This window comes from Moschus berezovskii, chromosome 4 (genome assembly GCF_049115385.1).
Source record: "Moschus berezovskii isolate FMDL1 chromosome 4, NW_MosBer_1.0, whole genome shotgun sequence".
NCBI lineage: Eukaryota > Metazoa > Chordata > Mammalia > Artiodactyla > Moschidae > Moschus > Moschus berezovskii.
Genome location: NC_142463.1, coordinates 43,332,309 through 43,353,269, shown reverse-complemented (window position 1 = coordinate 43,353,269; position 20,961 = coordinate 43,332,309). Strand labels below are relative to the sequence as shown.

At 37.9% G+C, this 20,961-nt stretch overlaps 1 protein-coding gene across 1 annotated transcript in view; it reads left to right on the top strand.

Moving 5' to 3' along the window:
* Nucleotides 1-19,907, top strand: part of C4H1orf141 (chromosome 4 C1orf141 homolog) — a 41,956-nt gene extending 22,049 nt beyond the window's left edge. Inside the window, 5 exon segments of the mRNA XM_055403240.2 lie at nucleotides 5,128-5,195; nucleotides 7,886-8,025; nucleotides 16,470-16,653; nucleotides 19,319-19,552; nucleotides 19,554-19,907. Coding sequence (XP_055259215.2) covers nucleotides 5,128-5,195; nucleotides 7,886-8,025; nucleotides 16,470-16,653; nucleotides 19,319-19,552; nucleotides 19,554-19,907 — 980 coding nt within the window.
* Nucleotides 19,908-20,961: the final 1,054 nt, after the last annotated feature.

Here is a 20,961-nt window from a genome sequence, read left to right as displayed (position 1 = left end):
AACATTCACTCACATTGTTGTATGGAGGTATAGTTCTTTCATTTTCATTGTTGTTAAGTATTCTATTGCACAACTATATCACCGTTTATCTGTGCCATTCTTGAAATTTGGGGATTTACCTTGTCATTGCAATGCTGAAATGAATAATTTTTTATGCAGCCTGCTGCATTTGTGTAAAAGTTTCTTGAGAGTGTATATCCAGAATTTACATTACCGGGGATGCTTATCTTCAACAATAGATGATGACTGCTTTCCATCATATATTAGATGATGGTAAAAGTGTTTTTACCAACTTATGCTCTCATCAGATTTGTGAGGGTTCTTTCAGTTCTGCTTTCTAACACTTGAAATTGCCAGTTTTTCGTTTTAGCAATCTACTAGGTATTTAATAGTATACCATTATGGTTTATTTGCATTAGTAAGTTTGAAAATTTTTTCATAAACTATTGACAAATTGGATTTATACTTTTGGAAATCATCCAAGTTTTACCTGATTTTGAATTTAGCTTTTTGCTCTTTTCTCCTTGATTTTTAAATATATTATTTTTACTTATTCTTTGTTGGGCTTTTTTTTTTAACATAATAAAATTTCTTTATAGAAGATTTGAGAATATAGAAAATATATTGGTTTTGTGTATTGTGAATATAGTCATCTTTTCTGTGAGTTTTCTTTTCTTTCTCTTTATGTTGTCTTTTTCATGAACGGGAATTCTTCTACTTTAATAAGGTCAAAAATACAAAAGCTTTCCCTGTTTGATAAGTACTTTTTGTTCCATATCAAAGAAATCTTTTCCTACTTTGTGGTCCTGAATATCTTTTGCTACTTATCTTGCAAGAGATTTTAGTTCTTTTTACCTTTAAGTATAAAGTCCACCTGGAATTACATTTTGAGTGAAGTAAAGGTCAAATCTGGATTTCCAGGTGGTGCAGTAGTAAAGAATATGCCTGCCAATGCAGGAGATGCAGGAGACACAGGTTTAATCACTGAGTCCAGTCACTGGGTCAAGAAGATACCCTGGAGGAGGAAATGGCAACCCACTCCAGTATTCTTGCCTGGGAAATCCCATGGACAAAGGAGCCTGGCAGGTTGCAAAGAGTCAGATACAACTGATCATGCACGCACATCCCAAGGGTCAAATTTAGTTTCTGTTCTTGTGAATACCCAGTTATCCCAGCATGATATTAAAAAAGTTATTCTTTCGCTAATGCTCTGGACTTTGTTCTGGAGCTCTTATTCTGTTTCATTAAATTATTTATCCATTTCAATATCAATACCATACAACATTAATTTCTATAGCTTAAAATAACACTTGATATCTGGTAAAGTAAGTCTTCCCACCTTGTTCTTCAATTGTATCATGATTTTTTTCTGTTTTCCATTATGATTTCTTCTTCTGACCCATTAGTTATTTAGAAGTTATATCTTAATTCAAAATATGTGAGGCTTTTCTAATTATCATTTGGTTATAAGTTTTTAGCACAATTACACTGCAGTTTGAGGATATACTCCATAGAATTTCAGTCCTGTGTAATTAGTTAACACTTGCATTTTCACCCAGTACATGGCCAATTGTTGGAAATGTTCAGTGTGTGCTTGAAAATAATGTATATTCTGCAGCTATTGGGTGCAGTTTTCTATATATGTCTTTTAGGTCAAATTTCTTCATTGTGTTTTTCAACTCTTCTATATCCTTAATGATTTTTCTGCTAGCTTGTTCTGTCAGTTGCCAAGAAATTTCAGACTTATTGACTTTTCCTTGTAGTGTTATCGAATTTTGCTTTAAAGATCTTTAATACTATTTTGGCTGTCTTATTAATTGTATAAAATTTTAGAATTATTACAAATTTCACTTTATTACATAAAGTGAATTGAATCTGTTTAAATTATGAAGTGATTATCTTATTATCAAAAATTACTCTAGTTACCCCTGCTTTCTTTTGGCGAACATTTACATGATATATCTTTTCCATCATCTTGTTACCATGATTTCTGTAACATTATGATCTATCTCTTATATAAGAAACATCTCTTGGAAACATCAAATTGTTAGATTTTAAAATCTACTCTGTAATCTTTGTTTTTGAAATGGAGCACTTAGTCCATTTGTACTTAATGTAACTACTCATATCTTTGGAATTAAATCTGCCATCTTATTATTTTGTTCTTTCTGTCTCTCTTGTTGATTCTTTTTCGGTCCTCTTATGTCTTATTTAGGACTGAATTTTTTAAATTTAAACTTTTCTCCTTTACTAATTTGGAAGTTATGTACTCTTTTTCTATTCTTTAAATGATTATCCTAGAAATTACAATGTTCATCCTTTCAAGCTATAGTGTTACCCTACTTCTGAACAATAAAAGAATCTTAGAGCATGTTAATTATTTTACTGCCATACTGAGTTTTGTGTTATTACTGAAGTCCAAAGTCTCACCGAAATATCTTCTAAATCAGCTGTGGGGAGACTCAGTATGATTGCTCCTCAGATAAAATTCCTCTCCAGCTTGAGCCTGTGGAATCAAACAAATTATGTGCTTCCAAAATACAAGACGGGTAGGAATGGGATAGACATTCTCATTCCAAAAGGGAGAAATAGGAAAGAAAAAAGGTGTGATAGATCCAAAAAAGTTTGAAACCCGCTAAGACAAACTTTGAGATACTAAGGCTCAAGAATAATCCTCTTTGGCTTCATGCTCTGCCTTCCTGAGCAACCAGGGCAGAGGTCCTGCTCTCAAAACTCTGCTGGGTAGAGGAGGGTCACATCTCTCCCACCACCCCACTGGGACTCTGGTAGGCCAGAATTCCACCCCCAGGACATTATCGAGTGGGAGTATTGGCCTCCTCCCAAGGATTTGGCAGGCAGAAACTAAGGCCGGCCTGATGATCTCTGAGTCACCTTCATAATCTTTCTTCCCTTGTCTTAAGGAATAACATATATTTGCAGTGGATTGCTCTGTGGGCTTATTCTGTAAAAGCCAAGAAGTCTGACAGCCTTCCTTCATTTTATCCTGCTTTTATCCCTTTCATTTCAAACTGGCAGTGTCTTTGCTGGGATGTCTGATCAGGTCCATGTTTCAGCCCCATGCTGATCTCCTTAACTCTTGATCAGATGTGCACCACATCCTTAACGTTCTCTTTTGAGCATGCTTTCTCACTTTTGTCATATGAGAATTTTCTAAATTTGTAAGTTCTGGTTCCTTTTGCTTAACAACTTTTCCTTCAGTTCATTTCTTTTGTCTTGCATTTTACTTCAGGCACCCAGGAGAAACCAAGACTCTTCTTTAACACTTTGCTTAGAAATCTCGGCTATCCAATTTCATCACTCACAAGCTCTACTTTCCACAAAAAACTGCAATAGAAACACAATTCAGCCAAGACCTTTGCCACTTTTTAACAAAGATTACTTTTTCTTCAGTGTTCCTCATTTCTGTCTAAGACCCTTTCAGAATGGCCTTTACCATCCATATTTCTACCAACATTTCTGCATTTGGTAATTCATGTATTTTCTCTTAAAAATGGAAGCCTTCTCTACAGCTCTCTTCTCCCTCTCTGACTTCTTACCAGAATTGCCTTTAAAATCTCTTCACGGCTGTATGGGCTTCTTCTAGGAGGCACCTCAACTGTTTCAACCTCTACACTGCTAGCCAGTTCCAAAGGTGCTTTTATATTTTTTGGTATTTGTTACAGTATCTCTCAGTCCCCAATTCTCTCTTTATTCAGGCTACTATAGCAGACTACTGTAAACTGAGAGACTTAAAACAACAAACATTTATTTCTCACAGTTCTGGAGGATGAAAGTCTGAGATCAGGGTGCCAGTAGAGTCTGGTTCTGGTGAGAGCCTTCTTGGTTTTCAGATAGTCACCTTCTTGCTTTATTCCCACATGCTGGAGAGAAAGCATTAATCTCATCATGGGCATTCTACTGTTATCTCCTCATCCAAACCTAACTACCTCCCAAAGGCCCACTTTCCCAAACTAACACATTGAGAACTAGAACTTCGACATATGAATTTTGGGAGGAACACAAACATTCAGTCCATGGCAACTATTCTATCTATTGATAAATTATACCTCCCTCTAATGCTATTTCTCACCAAAATCTGTCTATGTCACAGTGTGCATCTCAATTGTTCACTCTTTTCTTTATTTAATTCTTTTTGGCATTATCCACTAAAATGTGTGCATCATTGGGCAGAAATCACAATTCCAGAGTCCAACACCAGTTTCTGGCACATTGCAGGTGATCAACAAATAATTGTTGATTGAAGGTATACCAGATGTAAGTTTGTTACATCTATTATCTCATTTAATCCTCACAGCATCCCTGTTTCATAAGTACTATTGTTTCCACTTAACAGATGGGGAAACTAGGATTCAAAGAGGTTAAATAATTTTTCTGAAACTAATTAACTCACAAACAGAAAAGTAGTTTCTGGTCCCAGGCTCTGCTGCTGTTGCTGCTGACAGAAGCAAGCTTCAAATCTGGGACTCTGCTGCTTGGTCTCTTTGTCATGTCCGACTCTGCAATCCCATGGACCACAGTCCACCAGGCCCCTGTCCATGGGATTCTCCAGGCAAGAATACTGTAGTGTGTTGCCATGCTCTCCTACAGAAGATCTTCCTGACTAAGGGATTGAACCCGTGTCTCCTGCATTGCAGGCAGATTCTTTACCACTAAGCCACCAGGAAACCCAGGAAGTTCCAGGCTATCTACCTCCAAAGTCTGTATACTTGACCCTATATTATACCTAGTTTTTAAAAAATCCTCTAAATGATAATCCAAGTTAGGAAAATTCATAATTGGAATTGGGGGATTCACATTGAAGGCAATAATTCTCTTTTTAAAGAAATTAATGAAGAGATTTATTTGACTATCAAGTATTATTCTATTTATTTAGAAATCAGGTTTTTTTCTAAGAAAATAGAGTTTTATTGTATAACAATAAGTAACTTAAAATTGTATTCTGTTAATAGAAATTTGTTTTAAAAGCAAATTATTCTAGAATATATTTAGCTCTAACAAACTGCATTTCCAAAAAAATTTGCAAGTAGAGAAAATGTTTTGTTGAGTTAAATTAGAAGTAATCTAATAATATAGAAATATCATTTATGTTTGGATTTGTTTCTTTAGAGGCAGTAGAAGAATATCTAAAATCAAGATCTATTAGATCTTTTCATTATCTTAAGGATATACCTGAGGTAGGTTTAATTTGTATTCTTACAATTATTTAATAGAAATATAGATTATCTCTAATAATTTTATGCATTTTTCTACAAATCTGAAATTCAAATGAATTTTAAGATTCAGAAGGACAAAAGTTTAAATGATTTCATCTCTTACATTATGTAAAACTTTAAATATGGAAATAAGAAAGAAAAGAATATATTTGTTGGACAGGTAATACAGTAAAAATTATTTATTGAATGTGTGAAGTACTAGCATTTATCATAAAGATTGTTAAGACAGGGCCTCAGAGAAAATTATACATACATAATTTAAATATTTTATTTTAATTTAGAGTATGAAAATATACATCCATTTGTTAATCTTTTGATATGTAGCCAAGACCATTTTTGTTATAGTTATTTAGCTTATATAATTACAATAATGATGATTATATTAGGTTTAGAACCAATTCTATTGGGAAAATTTTTTTTTAATTTGTTTTACTGAAGTATAGTTTTGTTTTCAATGTTGTTAATTGCTGCTGTATAGCCAAGTGATTCAGTTATACATACATATACATTCTTTTTCATATTCTTTTGCATTATGGTTTATCGTAAGATATTGAATATGGTTCTCTGTGCCACACAGTAGGACCTTGGTGTTTATCCATTCTATATATGTGGGTGTTTGCCTGCTTATTTGCTTCCATTGTGACTGACACTTTGTGACCCTATGCACTGTATCCTGCCAGGCTCCTCTGTCCATGGGATTTTGCAGGCAAGAATACTGGAGTGGGTTGCCATGCCCTCTTCCAGGGGATCTTCCTGACCCAGGGATGGAACCCACCTCACCTGTATCATAGACAGATTCTTTACCCACTGAACCACCTGGGAAGCCCTATTCTACATATAATAGTTTGCATCTGCTAACCCCAAACTCCCAATTCATCGCTGCCCCACACCTCTCCCTCTTGGCAGCCCCAAGTGTGTTCTCTATGTCTGTAGTAACAACACAATTGACTCTCACGGACTGCTTGAGCAGAGGCACACAGGCATCCTGTCAAGTGACCAACCAGCCTTGACCATTGAGCATGCCTGGATATCATTCAGGTTTTATTAGAAAGAGAAATTAATACAGAGAATCATCAAAAGAAAGTCAAAAAGAGTCTCTTAGGTGTTAATTATTATTAACACAGTTTATTGCAAATATGGAGAATGAAACATGAAGAAATACATACTTTGCACCATAATAACAAAGTATCGTTTTGTTGGATAGTTACTGCTTTTTATAATTTTAAAAAATACTGATAAAATACAGTGTCTGGATTATTAGTTTTATCCTTATTGACATGTGGCTAATAAGAGCACTAAGTCCTTCCACCCATTCTTCCTGTTCTAATTTCCTCTTTGCAGAAGCAATCAAGTTTAATCTTTTCTGGTTTCAATTCCTCTTATGATTAACTATAATTCTAAAGAATGAGCTTCTACTGCTATTTTTTTATTTATCAATTTTAAGCAGTATTGGGGCTTCCCTGGTGGCTCAGAGGGTAAAGCGTCTGCCTGCATTGCAGGAGACCTGGATTCGAATCCTGGGTCGGGAAGATCCCCTGGAGAAGGAAATGGCAATCCACTCCAGTACACTTGCCTGGAAAATCCCATGGATGGAGAAGCCTGATAGGCTACAGTCCATGGGGTTGCAAAGAGTCAGACACGACTGAGCAACTTCCCTTTAAGCAGTATTTACTACATAATCAAAGACAAAAATTCGAATTAGCTTATTTATACTGCTCTACATCTCACCTCTCTCCCTCTTTCCTCTTCTGGATCTATGATAGTTACTTTTCTGCTTCTTCTATTTTAGCTTTTATACCTTGACATAGTATATCTAAATATGTTCTTCTTTCCTATTAACTATAATCAATAACTCCTGATTCCTCTCGTACATCACATGAAAGATCTTAGCATCCACATCTTCTTCCCGAGGTCAAGTGTATATTTATTCTTACATTTTGAGGTTAATGATTATATTCATTTTTCAACTCTGATTAAGCCTGTATATTTTGCCTGTAGGTTAATACTAAAACTAAAAATACTATAATCAACAACTTATTATTATATTTTTAAAATAGTGTATTGTAGAATAAAGTAATGTGCTAGGATTGTGTTTCTTCTCATTGAGTACAATGTAAACACAATAGGCTCTCTTTTCTTATTCTCCATCAGTTACCAAAAAATAATGCCATTAGTTCCCTTATGTTTAGACCTTGACCATCTTGTGTACATTTTCTGGAATTCCTAATTGCCTTTCTTTTTTCTTGTGGCGAATAATAATAATAGCAAAAATCTATATAGTACTTGAGAGTGCCCAGCACTATTCAAATATGTATATATATCCCAGGTGACTCAGTGATAAAGAATCCGCCTGCTAATGCAGAAGACTTAAGAGATACAAGTTTGATCTCTGGGTCGGGAAGATCCCCTGGAGTAGGAAATGGCAACCCACTCCAGTATTCTTGCCTGAAAAACTCCATAGACTGTGGAGCATGGCTGGCTACAGTCCATGGGGTTACAAAGAGTTGGACAGACTGAAGCAACTTAGTATATACAGCTATTTGTTATCACAGTTAGATATACCAAATGTGAATAATCAAGTAAAAATTATTTATCAATATAGACATGGAAAAATAATTTCTAAAATAGTTTCTCCTTTTCTTCACGTGTAGACAGAATATGCTAAGCCCTTCCAGGAATTATATTCACAGCATAGACACCAATGTAGAAGAACATTGTGTTCTACAGTCTTTTCTTCTGTACCCAGCATTCAGTCTAATGCATATAAGAAGGAAGAAGACTCTATTTACAGGTATAGATATTGTGTGTTTATATTGAAATAACTGAAACTTACCTGTATCTAACTTTGAGATGGTAGGTGTTGCGAGAGGGATTCAGAGGACAGACACACTGAGACCATAATCACAGAAAACTAGCCAATCTGATCACATGGACCACAGCCTTGTCTAACTCAAAGAAACTAAGCCATGCCATGTGGGGCCACCCAAGATGGACGGGTCATGGTGGACAGTCCTGACAGAATGTGGTCCACTGGATAAAGGAATGGCAAACCACTTCAGTATTCTTGCCTTGAGAACCCCATTATCAGTATGAAAAGGCAAAATGATAGGCTACTGAAAGAGGAACTTCCCAGGTCGGTAAGTGCCCAATATGCTGCTGGAGATCAGTGGAGAAGTAACTCCAGAAAGACTGAAGGATGGAGCCAAAGCAAAACAATACCCGGTTGTGGATGTGACTGGTCATAGAAGCAAGGTCCGATGTTGTAAAGAGCAATATTGAATAGGAACCTGGAATGTTAGGTCCATGAATCAAGGCAAATTGGAATTGGTCAAACAGGAGATGGCAAGAGTGAACGTAGACATTCTAGGAATCAGCAAACTAAAATGGACTGAAATGGGTGAATTTAACTCAGATGACCATTCTGTCTACTACTCTGGGCAATAATCCCTTAGAAGAAATGGAGTAGCCATCATGGTTAACAAAAGAATCTGAAATGCAGTACTTGGATGCAATCTCAAAAAGCACAGAATGATCTCTGTTCATTTCCAAGGCAAACCATTCAATATTACAGTAGTCCAAGCCAATGCCCCAACCAGTAATGCTGAAGAAGCTGAATTTGTACAGTTCTATGAAGACCTACAAGACCTATGGGAATTAACACCCAAGAAAGATGTCCTTTTCATTATAGGGGACTGGAATGCAAAAATAGGAAGTAAAGAAACACCTGGAGTAACAGGCAAATTTGGCCTTGGAGCACGGAATCAAATGGAGCAAAGGCTAACAGAGTTTTGCCAGGAGAACGCATTGGTCATAGCAAACACCCTCTTCCAACAACACAAGAGAAGACTCTACACATGGACATCACCAGATGGTCAATACTGAAATCAGATTGATTATATTCTTTGCAGCCAAAGATGGAGAAGCTCTATACAGTCAGCAAAAACAAGACCAGGAGCTGACTGTGGCTCAGATCATGAACTCCTTATTGCCAAATTCAGACTGAAATTGAAGAAAGTAGGGAAAACCACTAGACCATTCAGGTATGCCCTAAATCAAATCCCTTATGATTATACAGTGGAAGTGAGAAATAGATTTAAGGGACTAGATCTGATAGACAGAGTGCCTGATGAACTATGGACAGAGGTTCATGACATTGTACAGGAGACAGGGACCAACACCATCTCCATGGAAAAGAAATGCAAAAAAGCAAAATGGCTGTCTGAGGAGGCCTTACAAATAGCTGTGTAAAGAAGAGAAGTGAAAAGCAAAGGAGAAAAGGAAAGATATAAGCATCTGAATGCAGAGTTCCAAAGAATAGCAAGGAGAGATAAGAAAGCCTTCCTCAGTGATCAGTGCAAAGAAATAGAGAAAAACAATAGAGTGGGAAAGACTAGAGATCTCTTCAAGAAAATTAGAGATACCAAGGGAACATTTCATGCAAAGATGGGCTCAATAAAGGACAGAAATGGTATTGATATAACAGAAGCAAAATATATTAAGAAGAGGTGGCAAGAATACACAGAAGAACTGTACGAAAAAGATCTTCATGACCCAGATAATCACGATGATGTGATCACTCACCTAGAGCCAGACATCCTAGAATGTGAAGTCAAGTGGGCCTTAGGAAGTATCACTAAGAACAAAGCTAGTGGAGGTGATGGAATTCCAGTTGAGCTTTTTCAAATCTTGAAAGATGATGCTGTGAAAGTGCTGCACTCAATATGTCAGAAAATTTGGAAAACTCAGCAGTGGCCATAGGACTGGAAAAGATCAGCTTTCATTCCAATCCTGAAGAAAGGCAATGCCAAAGAATGCTCAAACTACTGCACAATTGTACTCATCTCACACGTTAATGTAAAGTAATGCTCAAAATTCTCCAAGCCAGGCCTCAGTAATATGTGAACTGTGAACTTCCAGATGTTCAAGCTGGTTTTTGAAAATGCAGAGGAACCAGAGATCAAATTGCCAACATCCGCTGGATCATCAGAAAAGCAAGAGAGTTCCAGAAGAGCATCTATTTCTGCTTCATTGACTATGCCAAAGCCTTTGACTATATGGATCACAATAAACTGGAAAATTCTTCAAGAGATGGGAATACCAGAACACCTGACCTGCCTCTTGAGAAACCTGTATGCAGGTCAGGAAGCAACAGTTAGAACTGGACATGGAACAACAGACTGGTTCCAAATAGGAAAAGGAGTACGTCAAGGCTGTATATTGTTACCCTGCTAATTTAACTTATATGCAGAGTACATCATGAGAAATGCTGGGCTGGAGGAAGCAGAAGCTGGAATCAAGATTGCCGGGAGAAATATCAATAACCTCAGATATGCAGATGACACCACCCTTATGGCAGAAAGTGAAGAGGATCTAAAAAGCCTGTGATGAAAGTGAAAGAGGAGAGTGAAAAGGTTGGCTTAAAGCTCACCATTCAGAAAACTAAGATCATGGCATCCAGTCCCATCACTTCATGGCAAATGGCTGGGGAAACAGTGGAAACAGTGTCAGACTTTATTTTTCTGGACTCCAAAACCACTGTGGATGCTGATTGCAGCCATGAAATTAAAAGACGCTTACTCCTTGGAAGGAAAGTTATGACCAACCTAGGTAGCATCCTAAAAAGCAGAGACATTACTTTGCCTACAAAGTTCCATCTAGTCAAGGCTATGGTTTTTCCAGTGGTCATGTATGGATGGATGTGAGAGTTGGACTGTGAAGAAAGCTGAGTGCTGAAGAATTGATGCTTTTGAACTGTGGTGTTGGAAAAGACTCTTGAGAGTCCCTTGGACTGCAAGGAGGTCCAACCACTCCATCCTAAAGGAGATTCTGGGTGTTGATTGGGAGGACTGATGTTGAAGCTGAAACTCCAAGACTTTGGCCACCTCATGTGAAGAGTTGACTCATGGAAAAGATCCTGATGCTGGGAGGGATTTGAGGTAGGAGAAAAAGGGGACAACAAAGGATGAGATGTCCAGATGGCATCACCAACTCAATGGACATGGGTTTGGGTGAACTCAGGAGGTGGTGATGGACAGGGAGGCCTGGCGTGTTGCAGTTCATGGGGTCGCAAACAGTCGGACATGACTGAGCGACTGAACCGAACTGAACTTTAAGATATAAACATATAAACATTAAGAAACCCTTAACCAAGAAATAGCAGTGTTAGTCATATAACACATTATTTTGCTGCTCAATAATATCTGAAGACTCTCTATTACAAAAATGGTAAAGTCTGGATTCCTGAGTACGGCATATATTATCTTTCCAGCCATGTATTCTGTCCTTTACTAATTCTAATCACAATGAATAAGTAGTCTGTTCCAACTGCTATGTGATTTGACCCATTGTATTCTCTATGCTTAGAACATACTTCTCCACCTGATAGATTCCTATTTATCTTGCTGCTGCTGCTGCTAAGTCACTTCAATTGTGTCCGACTCTATGCGACCCCATAGACGGCAGCCCACCAGGCTCCGCCGTCCCTGGGATTCTCCAGGCAAGAAAATAGTCTCAAATAACAAGAAGTCCATCAGTAAAGCAGCTCCAGGTTAACTCAGGCATTTAATGATGTCATCGAATATCCAGCTTCTCAATCCTCCCTCAATTGTCTCACCAAGTAGTTTGTCCTTCTAGCCTTGCTAGATAAGATGTCTATATCTTATAAATATAAAATGTCCTACAGCCTTGCCATATAAGATGGTTTGACTACTCAACAAAACTGAAAACAACACCCAGTGAAAAAGAGATAAGCTCTTTGACCGTTTTGTAAGAATGAGGAAAATGCTCTCCAGCGCCCTCCAGAAGACCTCCTCTGGTGTCTCCTTGACTAGAAAAGCTTCATGCACCCATACCTAAAAACCAATAAATCAGGGAGTTTGGGGGAGAATGGATACATGTATGTGTGTGGCTGATTCCCTTCTCTGTTCACCTGAAACTATCACAACATAGTTAACTGGCTATACCCCCAATACAAAATAAAAAGTTTTTAAAATTAAAAACCAATAAATCATTATCTGCTTTTAATATGATCCACAGTATGAAATATTAATACTTTTTATATTACAAAGATTGATGTCTTTATCGATCTGTCTGTGGAGCAGAAGATTCAGATTCATAGATCCCTAGTTATCTGTCTTTCTACTAGTTGAAACTGATGGCAGTATTTTAGTGCTTTGAATAGTTACTACTAAGGCCACCTCATGCGACGAGTGATGCTGGGAAGGATTGGGGGGCAGGAGGAGAAGGGGACGACAGAGAATGAGATGGCTGGATGGCATCACCGACTGGATGGACATGAGTTTGAGTGAACTCTGGGAGTTGGTGATGGACAGGGAGGCCTGGCGTGCTGTGATTCATGGGGTCGCAGAGAGTCGGACACGACTGAGCGACTGAACTGAACTGAAGGATCTATGTGATACACTCTCTTTTACTTTTTAAGATGTTGGTCAGGAGACACTAAATTGATTTAGTATCTAAACTGATGGGTTGTAGGTCACATTTTGAAAAGCACAGCCTTAGATTATTTAAGATTCATTCCCTTGATTTAGGAAGGAGCCCAACCTCCCTTGAAGTATAGGGTTGCTTGGAGAAAAATGAATAGGATCAGAGTTCTGTTAGCAAAAAAAAAGAAGTGGCGGGAGGGGGGCGGATTCTTAAGTAGGCAACCCTCTGTTTACCACTTATCCTTTAAGATTCTACTGAGATATCACGTTCTCTCTGAAGTGTTCCTTAACAGCAGTGGCAGACTGTTCTACTCTTTCAGCAAAGCAAATTTCCCTTTATAAAATTTCTTGAGTCTCTCTACAGAATAAGTGTTGTATTCTTTTATCAACTTCTGGGAAAGTTGGCAACCTACATACAGGTTTATCCTGGCTAAAGTAAGTAACAAAAAGAAGAAAAATAGAGAAGAAAAACTCATTTACTTGAAACTAGGACAGTTTATCTCAAACTCAAAGAAAATCTGCTATGTATTACATATGAAAGTCTGAAAAGACTACAGAAGTCAATGAACAGTTCCTGTTCTATAAAAAAGGAGGGGGGAATATTGAAGGAGCCAGTAGAAAATATTCTGAAAATACTTCTGTTAAGCACCATTCCCCTACCCACCCCCAACTCCCATGACACACACATTCACACACTCAAAGAAAAAGGTTTATAAACAATGATGAATCATATGAATATAGGAAATCTTCCCCTTTGGGATCCCTTTCCTCACTGTAAATCACAGCACTCCAAGTCTGTGTTAGCAGTATTTTTAAGATTGCTTTAGATGTTCTCAGTTAAGGGGAAAACCTCCTAACTTGGAGGAACAAGGTCTTGAAAGGAGGATTGGTAACAGAAGAGACCAGATACAATTTTTTAGGAATCATCTTTGCAAATGTGAGTAATAGCCCCCATCTAACAGTCCAAGAGCCATGCAGCCATTCTTTGATTGAATTCCTCGCCAGACTGAGTTGCTTACCCCTGCTGCTGCTGCTGCTGCTAAGTCGCTTCAGTCTTGTCTGACTCTGTGCGACCCCACAGACGGCAGCCCACCAGGCTCCGCCGTCCCTGGGATTCTCCAGGCAAGAACAAGAGAGAGGTAAAAAACTGGAACTCAGTGGCACCTCACCTGTAAATGGACAGAGAACCCACCACTACTACCATATTAGAGTCATTGAAGAGGTTTCACAAAACATTCAGTGTACAGGAAAACATGGTTTTTCAGGGCTCCACCTCCTTCACCAGCTTATTCAGATAGCTGAATGCCCAAACTGATAATGTAAAGTAAAAATATCTGGATTTACCTGTTAATTTTTAAGGAGAGAATTTAATAATACTCAGGCAAACAGGGAGAACATCCCAAGAAAATGTACCCCTATTATTTGGGGGATAATATCAAGGCCAGATTAAAGTGTCCTGATTCAAAGGTGAGTAAAAGAAAAAAATAAAAACAAAACATGGCCCGTATCAACAATTCTGCAACAAAGGAAATCATTTAAAATATGGCTAATGGCTACATTTGACAGAACGTGTAACCCATGAAATAGGAGAAAAGTAGGCTTCATGTGCTCAAGAAATCAAAGAAAATAAAGACCCTATGAAATAAGATTTGAAAATACAAAAGATAATTGCTGAGGATGAAATGGTGCTATCAGAGTTAACAATATTTTTAAGGAACAAGGTAGTGATGATGCAGAACTGACAGGTATATTACAAGTAGTGGAGTAGAATAAACATGGAGTAAGCCAAACTGAAGATCTGAAGAGCAAGGTTAGGACAATCGCATGCAATGCAATATGAAAGGATAAAAATATGATTGGATTAGACAAAATAGTGTATTAACAGAAGAAAAAAGATGCCCAACATGGAGATAATTGGTGTAAAGAAGAAAACAGAACAGAGTGAATGAACTGCCTTTAATATACCGTGGCAATTCATTGTGCCCAGAAAGTTATAGCTGTGCTGAAATCTTTATGGCACTTAAAGATTGCTCAGGTGACTCTATGGTAGCCAGGCTATGAAGGTCCTCAAGTGTTTATCCCGGTGTACTGAACAAAGAATATTAACTAAAATGTCACTATGTGGAAAAGATAGGGAAACATTGCACTAGAATACAAACTACTTGAGAGCAAGAGAAAAAGCTGAATTTACTGCTTACAGCATGTGTGTCTGGGAACATATTTAAGAAAGTAGAGAAATGCTGGAGTGGCCAGCAGTCATATTTGGAAGAGTTCAATCTTGGACACTTTATTCATGCCAGGTGGCAAGATCTAACTGACCTTTTGCATATGCTAAGTAACCTCTCTCTGTAACACGTGTTTAACCATCTGAGGCTTCCTACTGGGCTTCCCTGGTGGCTCAACTGGTAAAGAATCCGCCTGCAATGCAGGAGACCTGGGTTTCATCCCTGCATTGGGAAGATCCTCTGAGGGAAGGAACAGCTACCCACTCCAGTATTCTGGCCTGGAGAATTCCATGGACTGTATAGTCCATGGGGTCGCAAAGAGTCGGACACGACTGAGTGACTCTCACTTTCCCTGACTAATGATGAGTTTACATATTAGAGAGATTTGCAAATTCGGGAATGCCTTTCTTAAACAAAAATCTCCAAGAGCAGTTTTATGTTTGATCTGTCTTAGCCAAACATTAGATTCTTGATCTCAGTCTTTTCCAGTTCTATTTTATTTATTTGTTTTTACTAATAGCTACTACAGATCAAGCACGAAACCAAGTACTTAGTATGTTTTTTTCAATGTAAAATATTTTTATACAAAATATTTTGTAAATACCATAATACATATGTACCTTTTATTAAAATCTTTTAAAATTTCAGCTCAAACTGGAAAATAAAACAAACCTAGGGAATCACTTGAATTTGTTGGTCACTCAGAAGATTATGTTATTGGAGCAAGAATTCACAGCCACTTTAGGTTTAAGACAGCTCTTTTGTGTCTTTCTATGATGGTATCTGAGCGAGGGACTCACTGGACTTTGTGACATTGAGAAAAAGGTATTTGGCCAACAATCTTGGTCAGTGCCTTTGGACTGCTGGCCTCATTTCTAGATGTTCTGTGGCTACTGACACTTGAGGTTCATGAACTTACAGTCTATTCTCTCTGAACTTGGATAGGGTCCACTCTCATGTATCATTAGAACAATAGAACTCAGTGAGTTTCTGTCATGTTTTCATCTGTTCTTAGACTGCCTATTTATACCTCACCCAAGGGAAGCCTTTGCTGTGGCTTACCCCTGTGATAGTAAGATTGTTGGCAAGCCTGTTGGCAAGCCTAATCTGAGTGTTCATGTCACTTGTGGACCCATGGAGATCTGGAATGAAAGCTGTATCTTCTCTCTGCCTGACCACACCATTTCATCCTGATAATAAAGCTAAGGTGACCCTGTGTTGGCAGGAAGCTCCTGGAAAAGAACTATTGTCCCAGAATCTCAACAAAAGATGTGACAAATATACCTGTCTTCCTTTGTTGGTCTCCTCAATCCACATAATGTGTTCCCCCCTCCCCACTCAAAATCCAAAGAGGCACACGTATTACTGTCTTGCTTCTACCCCTGCTTTTGCTTTTTTCCATCACAAACCAAGCAGCAAATGATGGTCTTATCAGGTTGAAACTATGGCAGGGGGATCTGAGGGAGATGTTAGCAGCAGTTATTTTGAGGAATGGGATAAGTAGACAAGAACTGATAAGCTGAAACCAGTCCTATAAACATTTACGCTGAACTTCTACTCATTTTCAGAATAAAATCTTCTGATTTCAATGATTTTAGTGCAAAAGAAAATGAATCCATCAGAAGTGATCAACGAAATGAGTATCCAGTAAGACAGAAACACCTGCTCCCGTTGTGCTTTGAGGATGAACTAATAAAGCCAGATGCCAAGATAATTGACGTTAGTCTGGTAAAGACAGTAACTTCTCACACGGTAATAAAAACATCTATTTATACTACTGTTCAGTAAAATTATGTATTATTACTACTTGTAGGCATATCGTATCCTAGTGATCAGAATCTTTGATAAATTCTTCTTACCTCTTGGCTTCATATTCTGAAGTGACAACAACATGGATTCTTAATATTTTTTTTAGAACCCCCATTCCAAACCAGGGCATTCCTTGGCACCAGCTGAAAAATTTGTGTTTTTCTTTCATGAAGGATTTATCAAATTTTCTTGATTATAAAAGAAATATAAAATAAAGATGGTGTTTTTTTTAAATGACTTGATTATGTTTCACTTTTCTATCAATCTATTCTATTTCAACCAGAAGAAGCACTTATTAAAGGTGATTTGGTAGCTCAGAGTCTCTAGGAATGCTGGACAGACAATATGGCTGGAAAGCGATCCAAACAGGACTCACCCTGTTACAGCCACAGCTTGCTCTACTGGGGCCCATGTGCTTGTCACAGACAAAAGAAGTTTACAGTTCTGATGCTGGGCAGTAGACACTGCTTCTAAGATCTTTGCCCACTGCTGCCTTTCAGCTAGCTATATCTACCACCAGCCTCACTAGAATAGTTTTCAGAATGCCTGCTTTTCACAGTGCTTGCTTTTTCTGAACTAAAGACTGTCTTAAGTATATCCAAGTGGCAGAGCCTAGGCCACATGCCTATGCCCTAACCTTAAGGGAAGCTGGTAAAGAGAGTTTTTGCCTCTACCTAAAGTGAAAGAGGAGAGTGAAAAGGTTGGCTTGAAGCTCAACATTCAGAAAACAAAGATCATGGCATCTGGTCCCATCACTTCATGGGAAATAGATGGAAAAACAGTGGAAACAGTGTCAGACTTTATTTTTGGGGGCTCCAAAATCACTGCAGATGCTGATTGCAGCCATGAAATTAAAAGACGCTTGCTCCTTGGAAGGAAAGTTATGACCAACCTTGATAATATATTAAAAAGCAGAGACATTACTTTACCAACCAAGGTCCGTCTAGTCAAGGCAATGGTTTTTCCCATGGTCATGTATGGATGTGAGAGTTGGACTGTGAAGAAACCTGATCCCCGAAGAATCGATGCTTTTGAACTGTGGTGTTGGAGAAGACTCTTGAGAGTCCCTTATACTGCAAGGAGATCCAACCAGTCCATTCTAAAGGAGATCAGTCCTGGATGTTCATTGGAGGGACTGATGCTAAAGCTGAAACTGCAATACTTTGGCCACCTCATGCGACGAGTTGACTCACTGGAAAAGACTCTGATGCTGGGAAAGGTTCGGGGCGGGAGGAGAAGGGGATGACGGAGAATGAGATGGCTGGATGGCATCACCGACTCTGTGGACATGAGTTTGAGTGAACTCCAGGAGTTGGTGATGGACAGGGAGGCCTGGCGTGCTGTGATTCATGGGGTCGCGGAGAGTCGGACACGACTGAGCGACTGATCTGATCTGATCTGATCTGAAGGGTACATTGGGCTTCCCTGGGGGCTCAGTGGTAAAGAATGTACCTGCGATACAGGAGATGAGAGTTCGATCCCTGGGTCAGGAAGATCCCCTGGAGAAGGAAATGGCAACCCACTCCAATATTCTTCCCTCGGAAATCCCATGGACAGAGGAACCTGGCGGATTGCAGTCCTTGGGGTCACAAAGAGTCAGACAGACTTAGGGACTGAACATGTATGCAAGGGTACATTCCCTAAGGTACTGAACAGACCAAAATTTGACAAACCTCTACCACTACGGCTAAATAGGTAACATTGGCATCACTGGTGGATTAAGAAACTAGATCTTTTGTCATTTTTTCAGTAATCATAAGCATTAATATGCCTTTCACACTAAGGTCATTAATATACAATTAGATGATCATCAATCTCTTACTTTGTTAATTATATTTCTAAAAGAAAAGTAGCAATCATTGACTTAAAGTTTACAAACTAAATACTGGTAACATTTATATTTGATGAGTAATCTGTGGGTTTAATCTTTTTTCCTTATAATGGAAATGTGTAAGAGAGTTCAGTCAGTAGATCGTACATACAGATTTTGCTATTACTGTGATAAAAATAGTCTATTTTTAAGTCAATCTACTACTTTGGCTCTTTTATTTCACAGATATAATATATTGAACACTTTTTATTGTGCTAAATTGTGCTATGTTTTGGGATACAGTAATGAATGAAAGTCTTTTAAAGAAAATTTTACACTTTCTGAATTTATTAGGATATTCAGACTTGTAATTTTGGCTTGTAATCAGTTATGTAATCAGTTTATTTGGATCTTTGACTCAATCTATTGTTTGGTATGCTGCTTATTTCTGGACATGGAAACCTAAGAAATGCCAGGACAATGTTCCATGCTACCAAATATCATATTTCCCAGTGACAGCACCAAACATTTCTTTATATCTCAAGCTATTTCAAAAAGAATTTTAGGAGGCCAGAAGTTCAGATTTTACCCCTAACATTGCAACAGAGTACTAAGAGAAGGAAGTGTATAATATACAAGGGCATCTTTTTGTTATGTTTAAATACCATTATTGCTTATATTAAAAACTTTTATGTAGTTCCTTTTGAATATTTTGCCATTTTGTTTTATGTTTTAAAAACTACTTAGCTTTCTTGCTTCAATAGACAGATAACAAAGACTCTTTTCTTTAATCCACAGGGGAAAAATGATACAAATCCCATAATTTTCCACAAGGCTGAATATGTACAAATGTTACTTTTGACAAAAAATAGGCTTCCTCCCCATTCTATGGAAAATGGAAATGGTTACCCATATGAAAGATCAAATGTTGTTTTAGAAAGAAATTGTGAAATGCTTAAATCTGTAGCTAGAGATCAATCTATTATTCCTTCCAAAACCCAAAGAACTCTGCCTACAACACAGAAGAAAGATACAACCAGCAATGTCTTTTGAAGCCAGCCATAGGGTTGTAGATGATAAACTAAGGAAGAAAACTAGGAAGCAGACATTCGAAAACATATCTTGGGATCAACTCTGTAATTTTTCACAGACATTTTCCATCTTAACAAAAAAATTTGTGGGTTTACTTGATAAAACTGTTACTCAAGAAATGAGTGCTAAAACTGGAAAATTTGAAAAAATGTTTTCTACAGTAAAACCAATGAGCAAATTCAATGCCTCACCTGTCAAATATTGCTCAAAGCCTTCAAGAAATATACTCAAAGTCCATAAAATAAATAATGTAACACCACTGGATGATTTGTTAAACTTGTCAACTGAAAAATAAGCACCTCATAAAGCATTGCTTATTCAGCATTTTTGGGGGTAACAAGAAGCAAATAACGAAGTTAGAAGATAATAGAAGAAATTCTTGTCTACATGGTAATATTCTAGTGGATGGTAGAAGAGAACAAACATAGAAGTTGAAATTACAAACCAACAGTGGTATAATATTTTTAGTAAATACGAGGATAAAATTAGGCAATAATGATCACCAAGAGGAACTAGTTCAGAAATTTCTCTTTTCTCAATTAGATTCCTTAGTCATCAGCATTCCTACAGTTAAGTATGATTCAGGACTGAGAATGGTATAGACTGACTCTGGATATTTGCTGTTGAAAACCAAATAAGATCAAAAACTTGTTCCATAACTGGATATCAAATAAAACAATATACCATTAACTTGATAGATATGGAGTTAATTGTATAAAAGCATTTTGGATAATTGATGGAAATTATAAAAGGTTGGCTTGAAGCTCAACATTCAGAAAACAAAGATCATGGCATCTGGTCCCATCACTTCATGGGAAATAGATGGAAAAACAGTGGAAACAGTGTCAGACTTTATTTTTTGGGCTCCAAAATCACTGCAGATGTTGATTGCAGCCATGAAATTAAAAGATGCTTACTCCTTGGAAGGAAAGTTATGACCAACCTAGATAGTATATTAAAAAGCAGAGACATTACTTTGCCAACCAAGGTCCGTCTAATCAAGGCTATGGTTTTTCCAGTGGTCATGTTTGGATGTGAGAGTTGGACTGTGAAGAAAGCTGATCGCCAAAGAATTGATGCTTTTGAACTGTGGCACTGGAGAAGACTCTTGAGAGTCCCTTGGACTGCAAGGAGATCCAACCAGTCCATTCTAAAGGAGATCAATCCTGGGTATTCATTGGAAGCACTGATGCTAAAGCTGAAACTGCAATACTCTGGCCACCTCATGCGATAAGTTGTCTCACTGGAAAAGAGTCTGATGCTGGGAAAGGTTGGGGGCGGGAGGAGAAGGGGACGACAGAGAATGAGATGGCTGGATGGCATCACCGACTCTATGGACGTGAGTTTGA